The 22,593-nt window shown below is 45.6% G+C and overlaps 1 protein-coding gene across 1 annotated transcript in view; it reads right to left on the bottom strand.

Moving 5' to 3' along the window:
- ZNF451 (zinc finger protein 451) overlaps nt 1–22,593 on the bottom strand; it is a 641,645-nt gene that overhangs the window by 265,971 nt on the left and 353,081 nt on the right. The window contains exon 9 of the mRNA XM_085610887.1: nt 6,630–8,272. Within this exon, the coding sequence (XP_085467013.1) occupies nt 6,630–8,272 (1,643 nt within the window). The remainder of the gene's footprint in view (nt 1–6,629; nt 8,273–22,593) is intronic.

Genomic DNA, 22,593 nt, shown 5'->3' with positions numbered 1-22,593 from the left:
AGGACAAATATAATGAACATATGGAAACAAAATATACATTAAAAACAAAGGAGGAACCTGCTATGAGTAATAGCTCTCGTCTTCCAAAGAAGTTATTTAAGTTGAAACGTATGTACGCGATTGACTTTGACAGGAAACCTTTTTCTCTATAGAGAAAAAACTATTACTTCAGCTGCTTTGTATAATGGTGTTCCCACTCAAGTTATTTACCTTTGGTAACGCTCTTTCTGGTAGAGACTATCTAGCTGCAGATTCCTCACCTTTTTAATAATCTCTAGGCTTCAGACTAGATCCGCAATCTTTTCAGCAGTACCTCTGTGTGCCAGTAATTGGCGGTGCACGGCTCTGCATTGACTCAGTTCCACTCCAGAAATGACGTGTACAGGACCCACTACCGCGATTGGACATCAGCTGCTTTCCAGACTATCCACCCCAAAGCAGAGCCCCAAAACCAAATTGGTGTGACAAGTGTGCATATTCCTAGACTTGAGATCTCATTAATGATGAATGGAGGCCGCCAACAAAACTGGGAGGATGGAAGGGTCGGTGAGAAATTAGCTGACTGAAGGAGTTTCTACCAGACCAAAAGGTAAGTACTTTATTCTTCTGATAGAGACTTCTAGCCACAGATTCCTCAACTTCTGAATACATACCAAAGCAGTACCTATTTAGAGGTGGGCCTGTAAATAGACTAAAACCAGAAAGTCCTGCAGGACCGAGCAGGCATAATGCTGTTCTCAGTGAACCAAAGCCTGGAAAATGTCTAGGACAGGGACTCCATGTGCTAATGCAGTGGTAGTAGCATTGTCCTGGTAGAATGAGCATACAGTCCTTCCGAAGGTTGCTTTTTAGCCAATACGAAGCTGATCCTAACAGAGAGCAGGATCCAGCGAAAGACAGTTCTTTTCTGTACATCCTTGCCTTTTTCGCGGTCCAGTGAGTCCCAGAAAGAGTTGATCATCCACCCAGTGCTCCTCGGTAATCTGTGTCAAAGTTCAGTGCTCTCTTGTAGTCCAAGTGATAGAGTCTCTCCTCCTCCTTAGAGGGGTGAGGCGGAGAGCAGAAAACAGGTAAGGTGATGTTTTGGCGGACACTGAAGAGCATCACAACCGTAGGCAAGAAAGATGCCTGAGTCCGCAAAACCAGTTTGTCTGGGAAGAAAGTGGTATACGCGGGTAAGTTTGAAGCTTTCTCATAAGCCACCGTTATGTTATGCTGATGAGGAACACAGTCTTAAGGGTGAGGAGTCGTAATGAACAGCTGTGAAGTGGCTCAAATGAAGTGCACATCAGGGAAGTGAGGACCAAGTTGAGGTCTCACCAAGGCATGCGGATGTGGAAGGCGAACACAAATTGATACAGTTAAAAAAAAATTGCATAACAATTGGTGACATAAACAAAGAGGGCTGAACTGGCAACAGCAAAAAACCCGAAAGAGCAGAAAGGTACTCTTGAACCCCTCCAGCGCGGCGTGGATTACCGCACCGTGCTGAAGGTTCGTTGCGCGGGCGGGGCCGTGACGGAGCGGTTCCGTCATCCGCACAGCGCGACCGATGCGCATGACGGAACCGCTCCGTCATGCGCATCGAAAGGGTTAACCGTGCCAAGAGCAAGACCTTGCCGGATGCAAGATAAAACAAACAACAACATTTCACATAATTTGGCCTGGTTGGGGTCAATCTGATTTGTGCCAGGCCAAACCACAAACTTGTACCAACCACAAGCGTATACAGTTTTTGTTGAGGAATGCGAGGCTATCATTATGATATCAACCACATCTGGACAAAGGTCAAAGGTGTTCATCTCTTGCTGCTCAATCTCCAAGAATGGAGGTGAAGAATGCGAAGGCTCGGGTGCAGAACAAAGCACTACTGCTGCAACAGCAGATCCTCCCTTAGGAGCAGCCTGATCGGAGGACAGATGCTCAGGCCATGGAGTTCTGGACACAATACTCACCATGCCCAATACGGAGCCTCTAGAATGACTTGGACCTGGTCGATGCTACTCTTCATGAGAACTTGGGGCAGGAGTGGTGTAGGCAGAAAGGCATACAGGAGTCTTGAGTTCCAACTGAGGTGGAACACGCCTACGAGCAAGAGACACCTTGGAAACTCCAAAGCGCAAAAGTACTGATATTGTGCGTTCTCGGCGGTGGCAAACAGATTGAGTCATGGTTCTCCCAATTCGCAGAAGAGACCATGCGCCACCTCCGATATTAAGTGCCACTTGTGATCCACTAGGTGTCGATGGCTGAGCTTGTCTGCCTTGGCATTCAATGATTCTGCCAAGTGGTTCCCCACTAGGAAGTTCCCTGGGTGGTCCAACCACTTCTAGAGGCACAAGTCCCCTTGGCACAGGGTTTGTGACCCCCACCCCACTCATTTTGCTGCAGTACCACATGGTGGTGGTGTTGTCCGTGAGTACCTTCAGCAGCCTTCCTTGGATGGAAAAAGGAAGGCTTTCCTCAGCTCCAGAAGGTTGATATGTAGCCCGGACTCCACCAGAGACAAGAGGCGTCTGATCTCCACCTCTCCCAGGTGGCCTCCCACTCCCAGAAGTGACTACTGTCAGCTCTGGGTGTGGTCTGAAGAGGTACCTACTGTTAACCCAATCGTGGTCCCATAACCACCACTGCATTGTTTTTGCAGTCCTCCAAAATTTGGACGTGGTCGGAGAGGTCCCCTTGATGTTAGGCCCACTGAGACTTCAGGTCCCATTGTAGAGCCCGGATATGCCACCTGGTGTGCTCAACCAGCTGGATGCAGGAGGTCATCAATCCCAGTAGCCTCAGAGTCAACCTCACAGTCAACCTCGCTGATATCCAAAAATGAGGCTAAAAGACCAGTATCATAGCATAAATGTCCTGGACATTTTTTCCTAGGGGAAAGGCACAACATTGAAACGTGTCCGGAGTGAGAAGGGGTCAGGTGTGAGTTCGGAACGTTGATAGTGAATCCCAAAGATGACAGGAGGTTCTCTGTAGTCTGGAGGTGGTCGACTACTCTCTGGGGTGAGTCCGCCTTTAAAAGCCAATCGCTGAGGTAGTGGAAGACTGGTACCCCTGACCTCCGTAGGCATGCCCAACTGCAATCACTTTCATGAACGCTGGTGGGGCAATGGTGAGATAAGACCTGGGCCAGCGTGAGCATCTCAAATTTTTCCTTCCAGAAGAAGATGTTGAGAAGGCGCAGATCTAAAATAGGACAAAAGGTTTCCATCCTTTGTGGGCACCAGAAAGAAGCTAGAATAGAATCTAGAACCTACTTCTGGTGCAGCCATCTCTCAATATACCCCTTGGCCAAAACAGATTGCACTTCCTGCTGCAAAACAGAATGATTGTCCTCTATCAGCTGTTGAGGAAGGTGCAGTAGTGCTGAAATGAAAGGGAGGCCACAGGCCTTCCAAACATTTGCACGACCCACCTGTCTGATGTTATGGCCTGCCACGCCTGAAAGATAATTTGTATTCTACATCCAACTGTCCGTCTGTGCCCCGCGAACGGCACGCTAGAGGGGTTTGGCTGGTGGGGCTGTAGGGGCCTGTTGACCTTGGCCGTGGAGGTCATGGACACCATGGCCACAAAACTGCTGGGCACCCTGCTGTGGCTGGTGGTATGGAGCACCTTTGCCGAAGCCACAAAAGGATCGGTATGTCTAGTGCAGACGGCAAAGTGCGGCAGATACGCCTAGAGAGAGCAGTGGTCCTGCACTATTTGAGTCTGCCTTATCCCCGAACAGGCCACTCTCATCGTACGGCATGTCCATGAGAGATGAATGGACGTCACCTGAAAAACCACAGGAGCACAACCAAGAATGGCGGCGAATGGCGACACTGTTGCCAGTGGCCAGCCTGATGGACTCGGTGGTGTCCAATCCACACAAATTGTAAACTTGGCTACATCCTGACCAACTGGATGGCGTGGGCAAGGACATGTAGGAAAACTTTGGGGACACCAAGGAAGACTTGCGCCACCCAGTCTCAAGACGGAGATTACAGAGCTCAGTTGAAGAGCCAGGTCTTGAGGTCCTTCAAGAACTTGGTGTGATGGAGTCTGTCTAGGTGGGGAGGGACGGAGTTCCATGCCTTGGTAGCAATGGGGAAGGAGGAGTGTCCTCCTGATCTGGTCTTCTTTGTGCATGGTACAGTCGCAAGGGAGAGCTGGGCTGAGCGGAGGGATCTTTGTGGTGCTTTGAACGTGAGGTGGTGGTTCATGTAAGCAGGTCCGGTGTTGTGGAGGGCTTTGTGGGCGAGGGTGAGAAGCTTTAAGGTGATTCTCTACTCGACGGGGAGCCAGTGTACAGTCCATAGGTGTTGGCTGATGTGGCAGTGGTGCAGTAGGTTGAGGACTAGTCTGGCGGCGGCGTTCCAGACGTTCTGTAGTTTGCGGGTGAGGTTCTTGTTGATCCCGGCATAGAGTGCGTTGCCGAAGTCTAGTCTGCTGCTGATTAGGGGGTGGGTGACTGTTTTCCTGTGTTCGAGGGGAATCCAGTTGAAGGTCTTTTGGAGTAGCCAAGAGGGTGTGGTAGCAGGAAGAGGAGACAGCGTTCATCTGGCGGTCCATTTTGAGTTCGGAGTCCAGGATGATTCCGAGGTTGCGTGCCTGGTCTGTGGGGGAGGGGGAGTTCCCAAGGGCAGGGGGCCACCAGGTGTAGTTCCAGGCGTCGGGGTGTGGGCCCATGATGAGCACCTCCGTTTTGTTCGTGTTGAGTTGAGGCAGCTGTTCTTCATCCAGCTGGCGACTGCTTCCATACCGTCTTGAAAGTTATGTTTGGAGAGTTTGGGTTCGTTGGACAGGGAGAGGATAAGTTGGGTGTCGTCTGCGTACGATAAGATGTTGAGTCTGTGCGGTTTGACAATTGATGCGAGCGGGGCCATGCAGACGTTGAACAGGGTCGGGCTGATGGAGGAACTTTGGGGAACTCCGCAGGTGGTCTGAGTGGGTTCCGAGAGGAAAGGAGGGAGTCTGACCCCTTGCGTTCTGCCAGAGAGGAAAGAAAGGATCCAGACGAGGGCCTTGTTCCGGATTCCGTCATTATGGAGTCAGTGGGCTAGGGTGCGATGAGAGACTATCGAAGGCAGCGGGGAGGTCAAGAAAGATGATGGTCACAGACTCTCCTCTGTCGAGGAGGGAGCGGATTTTGTCTGCCGCAGCGAGTAGGGCAGTTTCGATGCTATGGTTCTTCCTGAAGCCTGATTGGAGGAGTTGAGGGTGTTGTTTTCTTCTATGAAGGTGGCTGTTGACTGCTTTTTCAAATACTTTTGCCGGGAACGGGAGTAAGGAGATCGGTCTGAAGTTTTTGAGGTCGGTGGGGTCCGCCAAGGGTTTTATCAGGAGAAGGTTGATTTCAGCGTGTTTCCAGTCGTCGTGGAAGGCGGAGGTCTCGAAGGAGCGGTTGATGATTTGTTGAAGCCTGGAGGCGATGAGGTCTGTGGCTCTGTGGTAGATGGGGTGGGGGGGGGGGGAATGCAGGGCTCTGTGGGGGCCCCTAGAGTGAATGGTCTTCATAAACTTTAGGGTGGCGTCAAGGACGAACCCACCAGCAGTACTCTAGATGAAAGGCCTTTCGGCTCCTTGGGGCCTGATGGCCCACCAGAGGGAGTTGGCCTCTGGTGCGGGAACAGGACCGGGACTGAACCTTCGATTTGGACCGTGACTTCCACCATTCTTGCTGCAGGGTCTTTTTATGCTCTGCAAAATAGAGTTTTGCCTCACGGTATCAGATGGTCTTTGTATTCATTGAACCGCAGTCCCTGTAGGCTATAGTCTCATAACTCGACCCCAAGCAGCACATGCATACCTGATGGGATCTGTCACATACATTTGTATACAACAGTCTTTACAGGGCTTACATCCTGTCGTTTTGGGGAGCAACATTCCCTTGCACACTGTGTGTGATTTTTTGACAAACTATAGAAGGTAAACGTCTATGGATACTATAGGGTGTTCCGGATCCATAAATAACAATGTCGGGTGGCGCGCATGAGGGGCGCCTATATAAACCAAGCACATTATTTCTTATTTTTGGAGCAGAATCGTGTCAATGCAGTAACGGTATGTTGCCACCTACCAACAAGCAGAGGTACAGCAAAAAAAAAAATCCAGATCTAGTTTGATGCGGGGTGAATAGTCAAAAGGTGAGGAATCTGCAGCTAAAAGTCTTTATCAGAATGGAAAGTACTTACTCCGGCCTCTCACAAGAGCAATTCTGAAAGGTTTCCAGGGTGTGAAACTCTCCACATCATAATTGTGAAAAGCCCTGACGTTCCGTATTCACTGCAGTTTGCATCATCATACTATTAAATATTCAGAAAACCCAATATGCTAATGCATCTTTCAGATTTGGAATGTCATTTGTTAGAGTAAAATTCCACAATTGTGACACTATGAATCAGAAAGTGAAGTTTACTTTTACAAATGACTTTTTTTGCTCATCTAAATGGAATTTTGTTGTGCATAAGCATTTTAATTTCACAAACAGGTGTTCAGGAATTGTGGTGCAGCTTCGAATATCCATAAGAAAATAATGTATGATGTGAGTACAATGAAAAAGTCCTCAATTCCTCAAACGTTTTCTAACCATAGACATTCATTTTAATGGCATACATGGATAAACACATGATGAAAGTTACCTGTGCCCGTGCTTGTTGATTCAGATTCCCGACTGGTGTCAGAAGATGATGATGATGATGATTCTGTGGTGGACATCGAACTACAGGGGCGAATACTATGTTCTACATGTCTTGGATGACTTGAGACTTTGCTACCAAGCTGCTTAGCTGTACATGTGCTGCTGGCAGTAAACTTGAACACCCCATCTTTTGGTACAGTGGATCCAAAGGGATGACTCAGATTTGGCTTCTGCAGAAAACTGTGGCAGGCGTGGTAGTGCTGTTGGGCACTGTCCATGTCATCGAAGGATTTTGTGCACGTTCCACACTTTACTTCGAATGATACCTGGCCGGACCTCTTTTTATGCTTAAAACAAAAATGTTCCATTATGTCGGCTTCCTTTTGGCCTGTTGCTTTACACATGCTGCAGCTGTACCACATAGAACCTTTGACCAAAAGATTTTCTTTACACTTAACTAGGTCATCTTTTCGGTGATTTTTATTTGTGTAAACTGTCAGACAGCCGCATGTTAAACGTGCAGTGTCTTCTGGTGTTGATGGAACGGGTTCTTGGTCTTTTATGGACACTTCTGCCTGATCAGGCAAAAACACATACTCTCTGCTGTGGACATCTGTGTAGTGCACGAGAAATTCTTCCTCTGCATCAAAAAAAAGATCCTCACATAGGCCACACACATATTTCATCTTGATCTCCCCGTTGTGTTGCTCTTGACAGTGCCGGTAGAATCGTTCCACCTTGTGATAGCTCAGTTTGCAAAGGTCGCAGCAAACCTTGTGGAACTGATGAGTACCCAATGATTTACAGTGTTGCTGAACGCTTTCTTCACTATCGAAGAGCTCTTCACAAATGCTGCATTCCCACTTTCCTCTGACAGGTGAGGGAGGAGATGCTGACAACTTCGGCTCTGATGAGGGCTGTGGCAACATATCTGACGAGGATGAGGGTGGCTCTTCTTCAGCCTCTTGATCATAATAATAAGTGTGGCCTCCATGACATTCAGCGATGTGTGCCAGAGCGTTCTCCTTCGTTGACAGCTCGGTGTTGCAGGTATTGCACCAAAAATAATAATTTTTCAAATGTGCTCCACCATGGAAACGGCTCATGTGCAGCTGAATGACAGCGGACTCTTCGGACTTTTTCCCACAAACCATGCATTTATAGCAGATGCTATTTGCAGATAAAATGTGTTTCTCTGCCACTTGGTCAGTTTCAAACTTCTGGTTGCACTCACAGAACCATACAGTTTTAGTGACTATCATATTTTCTAATGTTGGTAGTCCCCCGGTTGCTTGAGATTTTCTTTTCATATTATTTACTTTCAAGGATTCGTTTTTCGATCCGAGGTGATCAAACGCTCTTTTAAGCATAGAAGAGTTCTGATTGGACCGACCCACCGATAAGCGCACATCAGAAGGATCTAGGACTCCTTCGTTGACATAGCAGAAGACCAAGACAGATTCTTGCAATTTGGTAATCAGCTTTGGATTGTGGTTAGTGCTTTTTTTATGCTGGCAGACTTGCTCATCACTGCTGAACAACATTTTGCAAGATAAGCAGTGCGCTTTAACAACAAATATCTCCGCAACTTGGGCTATGGTCTTCTGCGACACTGCAGCGGCGCCTGCTTCACGGCATCGGGTTCTAAATGAGGAAAACCGAATGAGAATATTTCACATTACAATATCCAAAATACTTTTAGAGATCTACGCAGCATAAGCAGGTAAATAGTGTACATAAGATGAAGGTGTGTACAGAAATAGAATATCTAGAGGGGCTATGAATTTATGACAAAAATGGAGGCCTCCAACGATGCCCGATCTTTCTCTACTTATTGCTCAGCAGCAAAGTTCCCAAACAAAAGATTACCATGTCATAAATGAGTAAAAAAATAAAGGAACGGAGCAAGGCAAAATCAGTTTACAGCTAGAAAACACTGCTGCTCAAGAACAACTCTACTTTCTACTGTCTTGTGTATTTCTAATGCATTTTCCTGTTCCTTGGCAAGGTCACAATGTACTCTCCGGTTAATCTAGTACGGGCGTCTCCAATGAGTAGCTTGTGAGCTACCAGTAGCTATACAGCTACCCGTGAGTAGCGCACTTCAGCCTACTAACATGAAAGCCTTTGCTTGTTTACATTATATGTATGCCAAACTTAAAAAGCATGTATTTGAGATAAAAATGTGTGTATTTTCAGAACTCATAAGCTGATGTTTGGAGAAAAATGGTTCAATATCCAAAATAAATCTTAATGTATTATTTGAGTTGGAGACATGTATTACTCATATTATTGCCTTGGTGCCGGGGAATAGCAGCTATGGATGTTATGTACTACTCATGTAAATGCATTCCAAATTCCTTGTTTTTTTGCTTTACTGCTAGCAACCCTGCCTAGTGCACTCATCACTGCTGGCAGTCTTGAATGGACTATCACATCACTTACAGTAGCTCGTGATATAATTTTGATTGAGCATAAGTAGCCCTTATTACAAAAAAAGTTGTAGACCACAAGCTAGTCAGTTTTCATGGTCTGGCTTGTCAGAGTAGCTGTTGCCATACAATTATGCGATCCTCACTAGGAAGGGGTTTTGTCTCTGCAGATATGTTGGGAGTCAGGAGTATGTTTTGATTGGGCAGAAGTTGTGTGCTTCTACAAAAAGTGCTTGCCTTCCATGCAGAAGTGATTATATTTATTCATCCAGCTGCCTAAGCTTGAACGTTCAGGGGCACATGCATTGCATTGGATTGCTATTAAAGTATATGGAAAAATAGATAATTTATATGTTTTTTCTCTGCAAGAGCACAGATGAAAGGAGGGCAGTTATTAACCAACATGGATATGTAGATCTGGATTGACAGTGCAACTGTCACCCGGCCTTTTAACCTACATTAATATTATACTACAGTTATTTGCTTCCACACAAATACATGTGTATTTCCATGCCATTTAAATGTAATGCTTCACATTACAATACAACATTCCTTTAAAGCCAGATGTATTGGTATTACCAATGCTTATGGTGTATTGTTTGAAGGGGGTGTTCGTAAAGGTTTTCAATTATGAGCGGTGCATTTGGAGTCATACATGAGCCTGGAGATGTGCTTTTGACTTGTTGTGGCAGCAGGAAGCAGTGACTTACGAGTGGAGTGGTATGCAAATGGAGCGTGAGGGACAGTTTTAAGCAATGCATATACAAACCAGAGTGACCTGTAGTCTGAGAGGTATCTCTGTAATGTTTATGGTAACAGCGAAGTCTTTATTGCCTCTCTGAATTTTCTTTCATAGTTGATAATCCTAGTCTTTGGAGCATGCTGCTCAGCAGATATTATTTTTCCTTTCGTTAACTTAAGACGCTTTTATTTTGGCCTTATTTCATGCTTTGCCAAGATCATAATCTCAAGAGTACTGGTTTTAATGTAATTTTTGCTGAACAGTGTACGGTGAAAATAAGTAGATAAGGCCTCAAATCTTGCGAGAGGAGGTGCCCAACTTTGAAGGGGGAGCAGAGTGTAATTTGGCAAGTTAGTGTGCTAAAAAGCAAAAGCGAGCATGTGATAAGGATGATACGAGAGAGGTTGAGGGTGGATGATAACTTTTGTTTTACTCTGTTTACTGCTAAAAATTCTTTGTCACAGGGCTACCACTATCTATGTAGATGCAAGTATGAGTTAATTCTGCCTGCGAACAGCGAAGAGTTTTTGAGTTGCTGTATTTTCTCCCTGTGATCACTGTACTTTTAATACATGTGATTACATATTTTACCAAAAATGCAGGCTAAACATATTTTCTTAGCCTATCCAGGTGCTGTGTGTTCAAATCACAATGCCAGGTTCTGGTGACCACTGTTCTAGGACCATATTCCCTCCTAAATCCCAGCGTTCCAATAGAAAAGCACCCGGTTAGTAGGCTAACACAATTCAAACACAATAAGAGCGTAATAGGTTTTTATTGTTTCGGCAATGACAAATTAAGTTTGTAAAAGGGAAAAGCAAATATGCCTTTAAGGGCACAAAACAATTTGGTAAAGTATTTAGGACAATTGGAATGAAGCCCCAGGATGATAAAAACGGTTAGTTCCACGCAGAAGAGACTTTCAATATTAAAAAAGTTTCACACCTTCAGGGTATACTCGAGGAAAATGCAAACACGGTTTTGGATGGTCACTGGAAGGCACTTATTAGATTGATATATGCCGAGGTTGAAGTGCATAAAATAATGAAGGGGAGCCATTATGAGTGCAATGAAATGGGGTCAGGGAATTTGGGGGCGAGGCAAAAAGAAGTATGGGAACTTTTGAAAAAAATACTTACCTTAAGCAACTATCTAGCCGCAGATTCCTTACATTCGAATTATTCCCAGGAGTCAGACTAGATCAGAAATTTTTGTGAGCAGTACCCCTGCATGCCAGTAGATGCCTTGTTCAGCTCCACGTGGCATCGTTAGTGTCGTCTGCGTCATTAGTGACGTGTGCGGTGCCTATACAGGCGCCACCCCTGTGCGCTGACGTCAGTTTCTTTTTGCGACTTCCAACACCAGGAGCGCAGAGCCACGAAGAACACTGAACACAGGAGTGTGGAACTAGGGCCCTAAAAAGAGAATAGCCGAGGACCTAGAAATCCCTTCGTAGAGTGTGGGTGAGTAGGTAAGGAATCTGCGGCTAAATAGTGTCTTTACCAGATTAGAAGTTACCGAAGGTAAGTAACTTGTTCATCTGATAGAAAAATCTATCCACAGATTCCTTATCATAGAAGAGATACCAAGCAATACCTCCCCAGAGGAAGGTCTGCAAACTAGATTTAGAGCAGAGAGTCCTGCAGGACTGAACGGGCAATGTATCTGTCCCAACGGACTCAACAATCCAGGAAGTAGTGCTTGGGAAACACATTCAGCGAGGCCCACATTGCTGCCTGGCAGATGCCCAGGACTGGTACAACGCATGCTAACGTGGTGGTCGCAACCTTTGGTCTGGTGGAATGAGCATGCAAACTCTCAGGGGGTTGCTTCTTGGCATAGCAGATATTAATGCACAGTGCAATCCAGTAGATGGTTCGTTTATGCACAGCCTTCCCTTTCTTGGCTCCAACATGCCTCACAAAAAAGATTGTCCATCCAGAACAGTTTTGTGCAGTTAAGGTAGAACAACAATGCTCCATTTGGGTCCTGTCGGTGGAGTGTCTCCTCTTCTTTAGAGGGGTGAGGCGCAGTGCAAAAGGTAGGCAAAATGATGCACTGGCCTACGTGGAACAGACTGAATACATTTGCCAAGAAGGATGCTCGAGTCCGAAGGACCAGTAGTCTGAGAAAAAGATGTTCAGAGGCTGAGAGGGCAGTGCCTTTAGTTCACAGACTTTCCCACCAGAAAGGCTGCCTTGATGGAAAGGATCCTAAAAGGGAAGGTATGAAGCAGCTCAAAGGGTGTGCGCATGAGAAAGTTAAGAACCAAGTTAAGGTCCCATTGCGACATAAGAATGGGAGGTGGAAGAAATGTGTTGCAGACCTTTAAGGAATCTATTTACAATAGGGGACTTGAAAAGGGATGGCTGATCTTGCAGTCGCAGAAAGGCAGATTGGCAACCCTTCAACATGCCCAATGCAGAGCCCTGCTGACCCAGGATTAGGATAAACAAATGACCCTGGAAAAGGGGTGCAGATAAATGGTCAACCTGTTTGGCTGTACACCATGTCACAAACTTGCTCCAACGGCCAGTGTATACATACTTTGTGGATGGATGCAGAGCTAACAAAATAACATTACAGACTTCGGGTGGAAGGTCGAAAGTGTCAACTTTCCCCGAATCAATCTCCATGGATGAAGGCGAAGCGTTGACAGGTTCGAGTGAAGAATCCCCTTTCCTGCTGCTGCATCAGGAGATCCCCCCCGAAGGGGCAGCCTGATCGAAGGACGGATGGACATGATCAACAGCTCGGGATACCAACTCTCAGAGACACACAGGACGTACGTTGCAGGAGATCTTTCGCGGCTGCGCAGAAATCCCATTCCGCCACGATACCTTTTTGCGTTGCATCCGCCATTGCTCTACTGCCTGAACAATCGAGTTCATGGTTTTCAAGATACTCCATTACCTGCTGGATATCGGGAGAGATTGTTGGGATGTTGGCAAGGCATACATCCATATGCCAGTCGAATGAGCAAGTTTTGCAATAGAAAGATGGTTGGACGCACATTGGATATGTGTAAATAAATGTCATGTTGTAGCTGGCTCCGATAATAGATAGAGGCAGGTAGCCGAAAAGTAGTTCCATTTTTTCACGGTATTGATGTAGCTTCACGTAAAGGCGTATTCTGTCGGAGATGCTCGTTACCACAGGGAGCGCAGTCATTTTTTACAAGCAAAAATAGTAGTAGGATGGCCGCAAATACAGCGAGAATTCTGGGCACTGTTCCTGTTATTTACTGGAAGTTTGTGCTATTTGCAGGTGATACATTTCTTTTGCAGAAGTGAGGGACACTTCTGTTCTGATGAAAAGCGCTTTAGTTTGGTTAGTTTAATGAAATTTGTTTGCAAAGTAGGGATTTAAGCTCAAGATGAAATTTGGGAGTTAGTTTGTGTGGGTGGGAATAGTCATTGCTATAGGAAGTTTGAAACAGTAAGGACATACGGTATGCCACCTCACATTCCATAGGAGTGCATGTTATTGAGAAGCAGATAACTGCCGTTAGAAAGCTGTGTGAATGTTGGTGTGATTGTGGGAGTTGGCGTGCTTTCAAGAAAGCAGGCAAGATTGGGGGCTGTAAGCTTAGAAGTGTCATGCAGTTGGAAATTCTTGCAAAGTAATGAATGACTGCCATTGTGGTCACAGTTTGCACCTGTGAGAAAAACTTCTGTATGCTCTTTAAGACAGCGATATGTAAATGGAAGAAACCACTGCTCATGAATAAACGCGCTACCTTATATAATCACATACAACATGACAAATAACATGTACACCTATCAGACACAACAACACTACGAACTGTGGGAACCGTGGCTAGCCATGTACACAAAGCAAAAATGGCATAGCACCTCTGTTACACAATGCAGAATGCGGGGAGAGATGGGAGGAAAGTATGTGCGAAGGTGGCAAGTGATTCTCGATTATAAAAGTATACAATGGAAAGTGTTGAGGGGATGTTGCGGACAGACTTGAGTATGCAGAGCACACACATGTACATGTGAACATACACTGATGGTCTATTGAGTCAAGTAGATAATGGACGGAACCATAATAGTACAGTCAGTAGGGAAGTTTTTGAAAACATAGCGCGTACGTGCACCCCTCCCCCCCAAATCTTTAGCGTAGTGGGCTGGCTCGGCGTAGGGGTATGAATAAAAGGCACGTTTCTCTGGGTGTGGTTCTCTTCCGGAATGGCGAACGTGTCTGCCAGGTCTGCGCAGCTTACACCGCCACGAGGTTGACCTCGTGAGTGAAGGTGTCTGCGTGAATGATGCTCTCAGCCTGATGGTACTCAGAAACTGTCGTGGCCGCTGCAACGCACATATGCTCCACAGTTCACCTTTCGCTACCGCATTATGTGAAAGAGGGCCCACCACGTGCCGGCAGAAGCTCCTGAGGCGAGGTCTGAGAGGTCGGAAGGTTCCTCAGATCAATGCTGGCTACCGCAACACAGGCACACAGCGTTCAGTTTGAGGTCCAGCAGTGTGGAGTGCTCTGTATACTACTAACACAGTAGTCGAACAGGTACCAACAGTGGAACGGTGTCTTGATCCCAAAATGGACGATGTTAGAACTGCATCTGAGAGTGGAGATGAAGGTACTCCCTTGGAGCAGGTGCAACCAACTCTAGGTCACAATAGTGGAACAGTGTATTGATTCCAGAATGGACGATGTCCGATATTACTTGCTGGTGGGTTTTCACAGAACTCCTTCTGTTCACGTGCATCAGAGTCTGTGCTTCCGTAGGCAATTGCTGCACATGATTATTGGGCTTGGCTGACTGCAGTGGCTGGAGTACCCCGCGCTATAGCAGGTCCGAACAGTGAAACGGGGTCTTGATCCCACAATGGACGATGTTAGAACTGCATCTGAGAGTGGAGATAAAGGTACTCCCTTCAAGCAGATGCTACCAACTCTAGGTCCCAACAGTGGAACGGTGTCTTGATCCCACAATAGACTATGTTAGAACTGCAACTGAGAATTGAGATAAAGGTACTCTCTTTGACCAGTTGCTACCAACTCTAGGTCCCAACAGTGGAATGGTGTCTTGATCCCACAATTGACGGTGTCCGATATTACCTGCGGCTTGGTTTTCACAGAACCTTTTCCGTAGAGGTGCATCAGTGTCTGTGCTTCCGTAGTTAACTGCTGCACATGATTATTGGGCTTGGTTGACTGTAGTTGGAGGACTACACCGCGGTACAGAAGGTCAGAACAGTGAAACGGGGTCTTGATTATATGATTGAGGATGTCAGAAGTTAAAGTCTGTGATGATTTCTGTGTACCCCCTCCGACCAGGTGCAACCAACTTCGTGCATCCGAATCCAAGGTCACTTGGCTGTGAGGTGTTAATGACTACTGCCTCTGGCCTACACTGCGGTCAGCAGGCCTCACAATTCAGATCGAGTGGTGATTGTGTAATTACAGAATTCAGTAGGCAACTAACTACAACGTCTTGAAATATACAGAATATTCTTTTAGTATATTTGCTTGAAGATTTTTTTTTAGGTGAGTTATATGTTTAGTACAATGGTGAAATTCATCTTGCAAGTTCAAAGGAACACAGAATAGTCTAGATTGTGGACAGTAGAAATCGCAATGCGAATTGTTTTGAATTATTTATTGCAGAGTTTTTTGTAATTTATGTTGTTGTATTTTGGGAAGAGGAAGTGAGAAAAAGTATTAATGGATGTCTGTGTGACTAATGCCTTCAATTTGCACTGCAGACAGTAGTGTTCACAATTCAGATCGAGTCGGTATTGTAGATGACGCAGTCCTGTAGTAAAAGACATTGCTACAGTGCGCTCTGTTCACACCATGCATACGCGTCATGGCAGGCTCTGCACACGCTTTTTCTTGCTTCGTGTATGACAAACTGTGTAGCTAAAGGCCACCTTACGTAGCTGTGGGTCCTTGCTGACCGCTCTCTCTGGCCTACACTGCAGACAGCAGAGTTCACAATTGAGATCGAGTCGCTATTGCAGATGATGCAGTGTTGATGGCAACAGACTTTGCTGCTAGTACGGCCCGCTCACAGCACGCTTCATCGCTGGCTGTGCACATGCTGAATGCTTTTGATGTGGCTATCTGAGTGCACTAGAACTGTTGGACCCTTTATGATACAATCTTTTTGTGTATTATTTCAGATTTATTGCTCGTGTCTGAATATAGCACAAGTTGTGGTTCTTTTACGATAGAATTTTTTATGTATTATTTTACATCTACTGTCCCTACCTTACTGCAGCACAAACTATTGACTCTTTTATTATTGAAACTCTGTGTGTGATCCAATGATTACTGTTGTAATTGATGCTAGCAGCAACCATTCTCTGAGGGCTGTTTTACGCTCACCCCACATGCATCCAGCACAGACATCACTGGATATGTGACCCTGGTAAAAAAAAAAAAAAAAAAAAAAAAGAAGTTGAGCGCACGTGCCCGTACCCACTTCCACTATCTATCTGTGTCCGTGTGTTCATTATCTATGCATGATAGTGCCCCTGTGCCGTACCACATTACATTGTGCTGTGGATAGCTTATGCAAGCATGTTACCTCTGGCAGTGGGGAAAACTTCGGTTATGTGAGTTTTAGGTGTGTGCCTATCACAGGTGAAAGGCTACTTTACAGACCATGAATATTGATGAAGATGATGGTTGCATGTTGTGTGTAGTGTAAGATATGTGTATATAGCAAAACGTTTTCAAAAAAGCTCTCTAAGCAGAAGAGGTGTGTCTCATCAAATGCTGTGGAGAGAATGACTAAAATGGTTGGCGTTTTCCAACTGGTAGAATGGGAAATGTTATTAACTAATCAAATGCTTTTTTTTAAGGTCAGATGGCAATCGCAAACTCAGCGCGCAAGGAGACCGCCCTACGCGATTTTGAGAAAATATATTTACTATAATATAAATTTATTACAGTTAAAAATATACAAATGTTTAAAATATTGTAGATTATCGCTTGCTCTCATATACACTTTAAAGTTATGTAGATAGTTTTGAGACATATAAAAAAAAAATGAGGGAATGGCGTACCCGTCGCAGCACCATACGTCTATGACGTAACACAGGGCCTGGCAGCGTGCAGTCGTCGCATACGCAATGCGCAGCGGGCACGACCCCATATGTACACGACGTAATGCGCGGCTTGGTATTGCGTACCCGTCGCATACCAAAGTAGCAGCTGGTGTGACCTCATACGTATATGTTCGTACAAGGGACGTGGTGCCACGAACTCGTCGGATACGAAATGCGCCTTGTTTCATGCTGATGGAGCTTGGTAGACTACCGGTACGGGACTCTACATTTCTCAGAAGAAAAAAAAAATTATATAGATTATTTTTTTGAAGATATAAAACATTACATAATTTTTTAAGTTAAAAAAAGGTTTATAGAGTTCCAAAATATTATTTTAAAAACTAGAAAAAATATAGGTTTTATAAATATTAAAATATGAAATTAACATTTATAAAACCTTCGAAATTCCCTGAAAAAAACCATAGGTTTTACAGACGTTATAGTTAGGAATTAGCATTTAAAAAACCATAGAAATTCACTGAAAAAACCATAGGTTTCAGGGACGTTAAAGTTAGTTGGACATTTCACTCATAGAAAACCATAGAAATTCCCCTGTTATAGTTAGTTGAGCTAACTAGAACTCGCACCCCCGCAATGCACTGCTGATGACGTCACATATTACATTATTCATGACATGGTCAGTGACATCACTGATGACATCTCAATTGAAGAATTGACGAACCTTCGCGAAATTTTCAATACTAATGGCACGCTAAGGTCAACTCCTGTCTTGAAAGATTCAGGGTGATTCGTCAAGCAGGGACCAAGAAAACATGGGGGTCCCAAAAAACGTTTTCTCCATGTTAATTTCCATAGGAACTTTTGTCGCGGTTACAGCCCGAACTGCTGAACTAAATTACACCAAATTTGGCAGAGAGGTAGCTCTTGGTCCACAATGCACTAGTTGCTTTAAATGGTGTAAATCTGTTTAGTAGTTCCTGAGAAATTTAAAAATGAAAAAATATTGATATCTGGTGACCGCGCTGTATCCTTGAACCCTCTCGATTACAAGCTTCATTCTGATTGGCTGCCAACTCTGCAAACCAAGAAGTGTTGGCAGCCATCTTGTGTCTGGAAAAACCGAGTCACAAGCAAAATGTGAACAAAAGGGGGCAGGGTAGAAACACCCAGACCCCCTAGGCCTGGTCAGGAGGTCCCACAAGGGCCCCCCACAGCCTTAAAAAGCTGGGTACGCGAATCCTGCCAAAAAAATGAATAAAGCGCGGTCTCCTGATCTTTGTTTTAATCAGCCTCCTGGTGGGCCAGGTCCTGGGGTAATCAAAAAATATAGTGAGGGGACCCCCGCAGCCCTGGGGACCGCCACCTCCCCGGGGCCATGCTGATTACATACGGGGGCGCTCAGCCCCCCCACAGCCCCCGAGCCTACCACCTCCCGGGGCTTTTTTCCAAAATAAAATGCTTGGTGGAGGGAGCTCAAGCCTCCCCATGCAGCCCCAAGGGCCGCCACCTCACCAGGGCTCTGATTTTAAAAAAATGTGTAGGGGGGCTCGAGCACCCCTCCACATGGCCCCGGGGACCACCACCTCCACGTGGCACACATTCATTAAGTTCCTCCCTAGGGCTTTCTACACGAAGGGAGGGGGCAGTGACGCCCATCTCCTGGAGCCGTCTATGGCCCTGGGGACTGCCACACCCCCCCCAGGGTCCGCTCCAGCAATGTCCTGGTGTGCTCCCGCCCTGTCATTGCAAACTTCTGCTTTGCTTCATGGAAGCGAGAGCAGGAAACCTGCTCTCACTTCCATGAAGCAAAGCAGATTGCTTTTGGACAAGGGGAGCTGCATGTTAGCAGCTCCCCTTTTCTAAAAGCAATGCTGGCTCCCGCAGGAGGCGGGGAGCCGGCTGGGACCGTGGGGGCATTGGGGCTCCAACTGCGGTCCCCAACGTGAGGGCATGCCACAGGGGATGGATTCCCGGGGCCATAATTTGCCTCAGGAGGGGGGGGGGGGGGGCCCTCTAAAATTAAAAATAAAGGCTGGCCAGGCCCTGGGGGTTGGGGTACCCCGGGGACAGAAGTGACCCAGGGAAGGGGGGGCCACGCGCCCCCCCCTCACATATAAATTATTTTAAAAAAATATATAAACTAGGGGATGGGGTCTCCGGGGCCAAAATCAGCCACCCTTCCCGGTTTTTTTTTAATGGGTCAGGTCCTGGGGGATGGGGCCCCTAGGGCCCACAACATATTACAAGAGAGGGGCAACACAGCCCCCTCTTCTAACAATAAAAAAAAAACTGAAGCCGACATCTAGCCGGAGGCCCCACCCCCTCCCAGCACCACTGTACAAACGCACCTCTTGGCACGTTCTGGATTAGGGGATTAAGCCCCCTTGAATACTAAGTGTCCTTAGGGGCCAACTAGCTCACCAGGTACCTCCAGTAAGCCCCAAACAGTGCGATTGCTGAGAGGTGGTCCGAGGCCACGCCCCTTTTTACACGACTCTGCAAATGCGCATCTTGGCGCACTGCTGGTGGGGCGATGAGGTCCTCTTGTGTCCTGAGCACCTCAGGACTAAAGTGGACTTCATCCCTTGAGCACCAGGAGGCACGTTTGCAGAGTGGTGTAAAAAGGGACCGTGGCCTCAGACCACTCAGCAATCCAGCTGAGTGGGATTTACTAGAGCTAAGGACCGTCAGGAGGCAAAGGAACTTCATCCCCCAACCAAGAGTACGCCAGGAGGTGCGTTTCCAGAGTGGTGCAGAAAGGGGGCGTGGTTTGTGTACACCTATCCGCAATCCCACTATCAGGGGCTTACTGGAGGTGTCAGGTAGGCTAGTTGGCCCCTAAGGACCCCCAGCAACAAAGGGGACTTCAATCCCCATCCAAGAGTGCACCAGGGAGTATGTTTGCAGATTCTTGGGTAAATGGGGCGTGGCCGGCTAGGAGAACTTAGCAATCCTGCTGTGTGGGACTTACTGGAGGTAATAGGAGGGGTAGTTGCCCCCCACACAGTCGGATTGCTAAGAGGTCTTTGGAGGCCACGCCCCCTTTTCCCACCACTCTGCAAACGCACCTCTTGGCACACTAAGAGTTATGGAATGAAGTCCACTTTAATCCTGAGGAACTTTGGGGGCCAAGAAGCCCTCCTAGTACCTCCTGTAAGTCCAACGCAGCAGAATTTCTGAGCTCTGGTCAGAGGCCCAGCACACTTTCTGCACCACTCTGCAAATGCTACTACTACATTATAGTTAGTAATTAGCATTTAAAAAACCTTCGAAATTTACTGATAAAGCCATAGGTTTCAGGGACATTATAGTTAGTACTTAGCATTTAAAAAACCTTTGAAATTCACTGAAAGAACCATAGGTTTCAGGGATGTTATAGTTCGGGATTAGCATTTAAAAAAACCTTTGAAATTCACTGAAAAAGCCATAGGTTTCAGGGATATTATAGTTAGAAATTAGCATTTAAAAAACCTTTGAAACTCATTGAAAAACCACAGGTTTCAGGGAGGTTATACTTAGTAATTAGCATGTAAAAAACCTTGGAAATTCACTGAAAAAACCATAGGTTTCAGAAACGTTATAGTTAAGTTGGACATTTCACTTGTACAAAACCAGAGAAATTCGACCGTTATACTTCGTTGAGCTAACTATAACTCGCACCCCCGCAATGCACAGCTGATGATGTCACATACTACATCACTCATGACATGGTCAGTGACATCACTGATGACATCTCAAAAGACATCACTGATGACATCATCCACTTATTAACTGATGCACCTCCTCACACCCTAATATAACCTTTCATACACCCACTCTAAAATACAGACTACTATTCTCGAAACCATAGATACACCAATACCAGTTAGTACATACCCACTCACTAATTCATAGGCCTACACACACATCAACTCATTCACCCATAAACACTCATACACGCAGTCACTCATGAATACAGCCTCTGATATATGCACTCATACACCCATACAGACAGACACACACCACCACTCACCCATAGAATTTCTTGCACACCTGTTCAGTCACCCAAAGACTCAATCACACTGCCATTTACTCACCTACACAGTTATAGACACACCACCTCACTTATTCATACAGATACTAACATTCTTACTCTCTTATACAATCACTGACACAAGCACACACTCATCCATACAGCCACTCTCACAATCACTCACTCTCACATATAGTCACTTATATATTCCAACACTCACATATACTGCCTTTTACATATGTAGTTACTCACACATATACCGCAGAGACATCCATTCACTCACCAACACAGCCATACACACACTCACTCATCCATACAGCCCCTCGCAGATGCACTCATGAGCCCACACGCCCAGTTAATCCCCCACTCACACATCCATGCAGTCACACACCCCCACTCACCAACACAGACACTCAGGCACCCATACAGGTACTCAGACAACCAATCATTAACCCATATAGTCACTCATGTAGCTACACACCAACCCAAGTAACCACTTACACACCAACTGACATACTGATAGACATTCACACAGATTAGTCATTCAGCCAAGCATTCACTAAAACACGTTAATCACTCAATTACAGTCAGTCACGCACCCAGTAAATTATCAATTCAGACACTCAAACCCACTCATTCTTCAATACACCTTTACGTATCTATATATCACATTCTTAAACTTTTTAGAAACACTCACAGTCACTGTATGATGTCATCAGTGATGTCACTGACCAGGTTATGCGTGATGTTACTGACCATGTCATGAGTGATGTAATATGACGTCATCAACAATGCATTGCAGGGGTGTGAGTTATAGTTAGGTCAACTAACTATGCTGGTCGAATTTCTCTTGTTTTGTATGGGTGAAATGTCCAACTAACTAATGTCCCTGAAACCTATGTATTTTTCAGTATATATATATTTTCACTAAAAAACCAAAGGTTTCAGGGACGTTATAGTTAGTTGAACATTTGATTCATATAAAACCAGAGAAATTCGCTCGTTATAGTTAGTTGAGCTAACTATAACTCGCGTGCCCGCAATGCACTGGTGATGACATCACATATTACATTACTCATGACATGGTCAGTGACATCACTGATGACATCTCAAATGACATCACTGATGACATCATCCAGCGAATGTGTGTTTCTGTAAAGCTGAAATATTTTTCATATATATCTATGCCAAGGTGTATTGAAGAATGAGTGGATTTACAAGTGCCTGAATGGATTATTTAGTAGGTGCGTGACTGACTGTATAAGTGAGTTATTGAACGTGTCTTACTGAATGCATGGGTTAGTGACTAAACTGTGTGAGTCTGTATTAGTCTCTCAGTTGGTGTATAAGCGGCTGCAATGGTTAGAGAGTAGCTACAGGAGTGAATATGTGGGTTATTGATTTGTTGTCTGAGTATCTGTATGAGTGCCTGAGTGTCTGTGTGGGTGGGTGGGGGGAGGGGGGGGTGTGACAGATGTCCGAGTGGGTGTGTTCACTGGTTGTATGGATTCAAAAGTGCATCTGGGAAGGGCTGTATGGGTGAGTTAGTGTGTGTATGGGTGTGTTGGTGAGTGAATGAATGTCTCGGTGATATATGTGTGACTAACTACATATGTTTAAAGGCAGTATATGTGAGCGTTGGAGTATATAAATTACTATAGGTCAGAGTAAGTCGTTTGAAGAGTGGGTGTATAAATGAGTGTCTGCTTGTATCAGTGATTGTATAAGACAGTAAG

The sequence above is a fragment of the Triturus cristatus genome, chromosome 6 (assembly GCF_964204655.1).
Source record: "Triturus cristatus chromosome 6, aTriCri1.1, whole genome shotgun sequence".
Lineage (NCBI taxonomy): Eukaryota > Metazoa > Chordata > Amphibia > Caudata > Salamandridae > Triturus > Triturus cristatus.
This window is presented reverse-complemented; position numbering and strand designations above follow the sequence as displayed.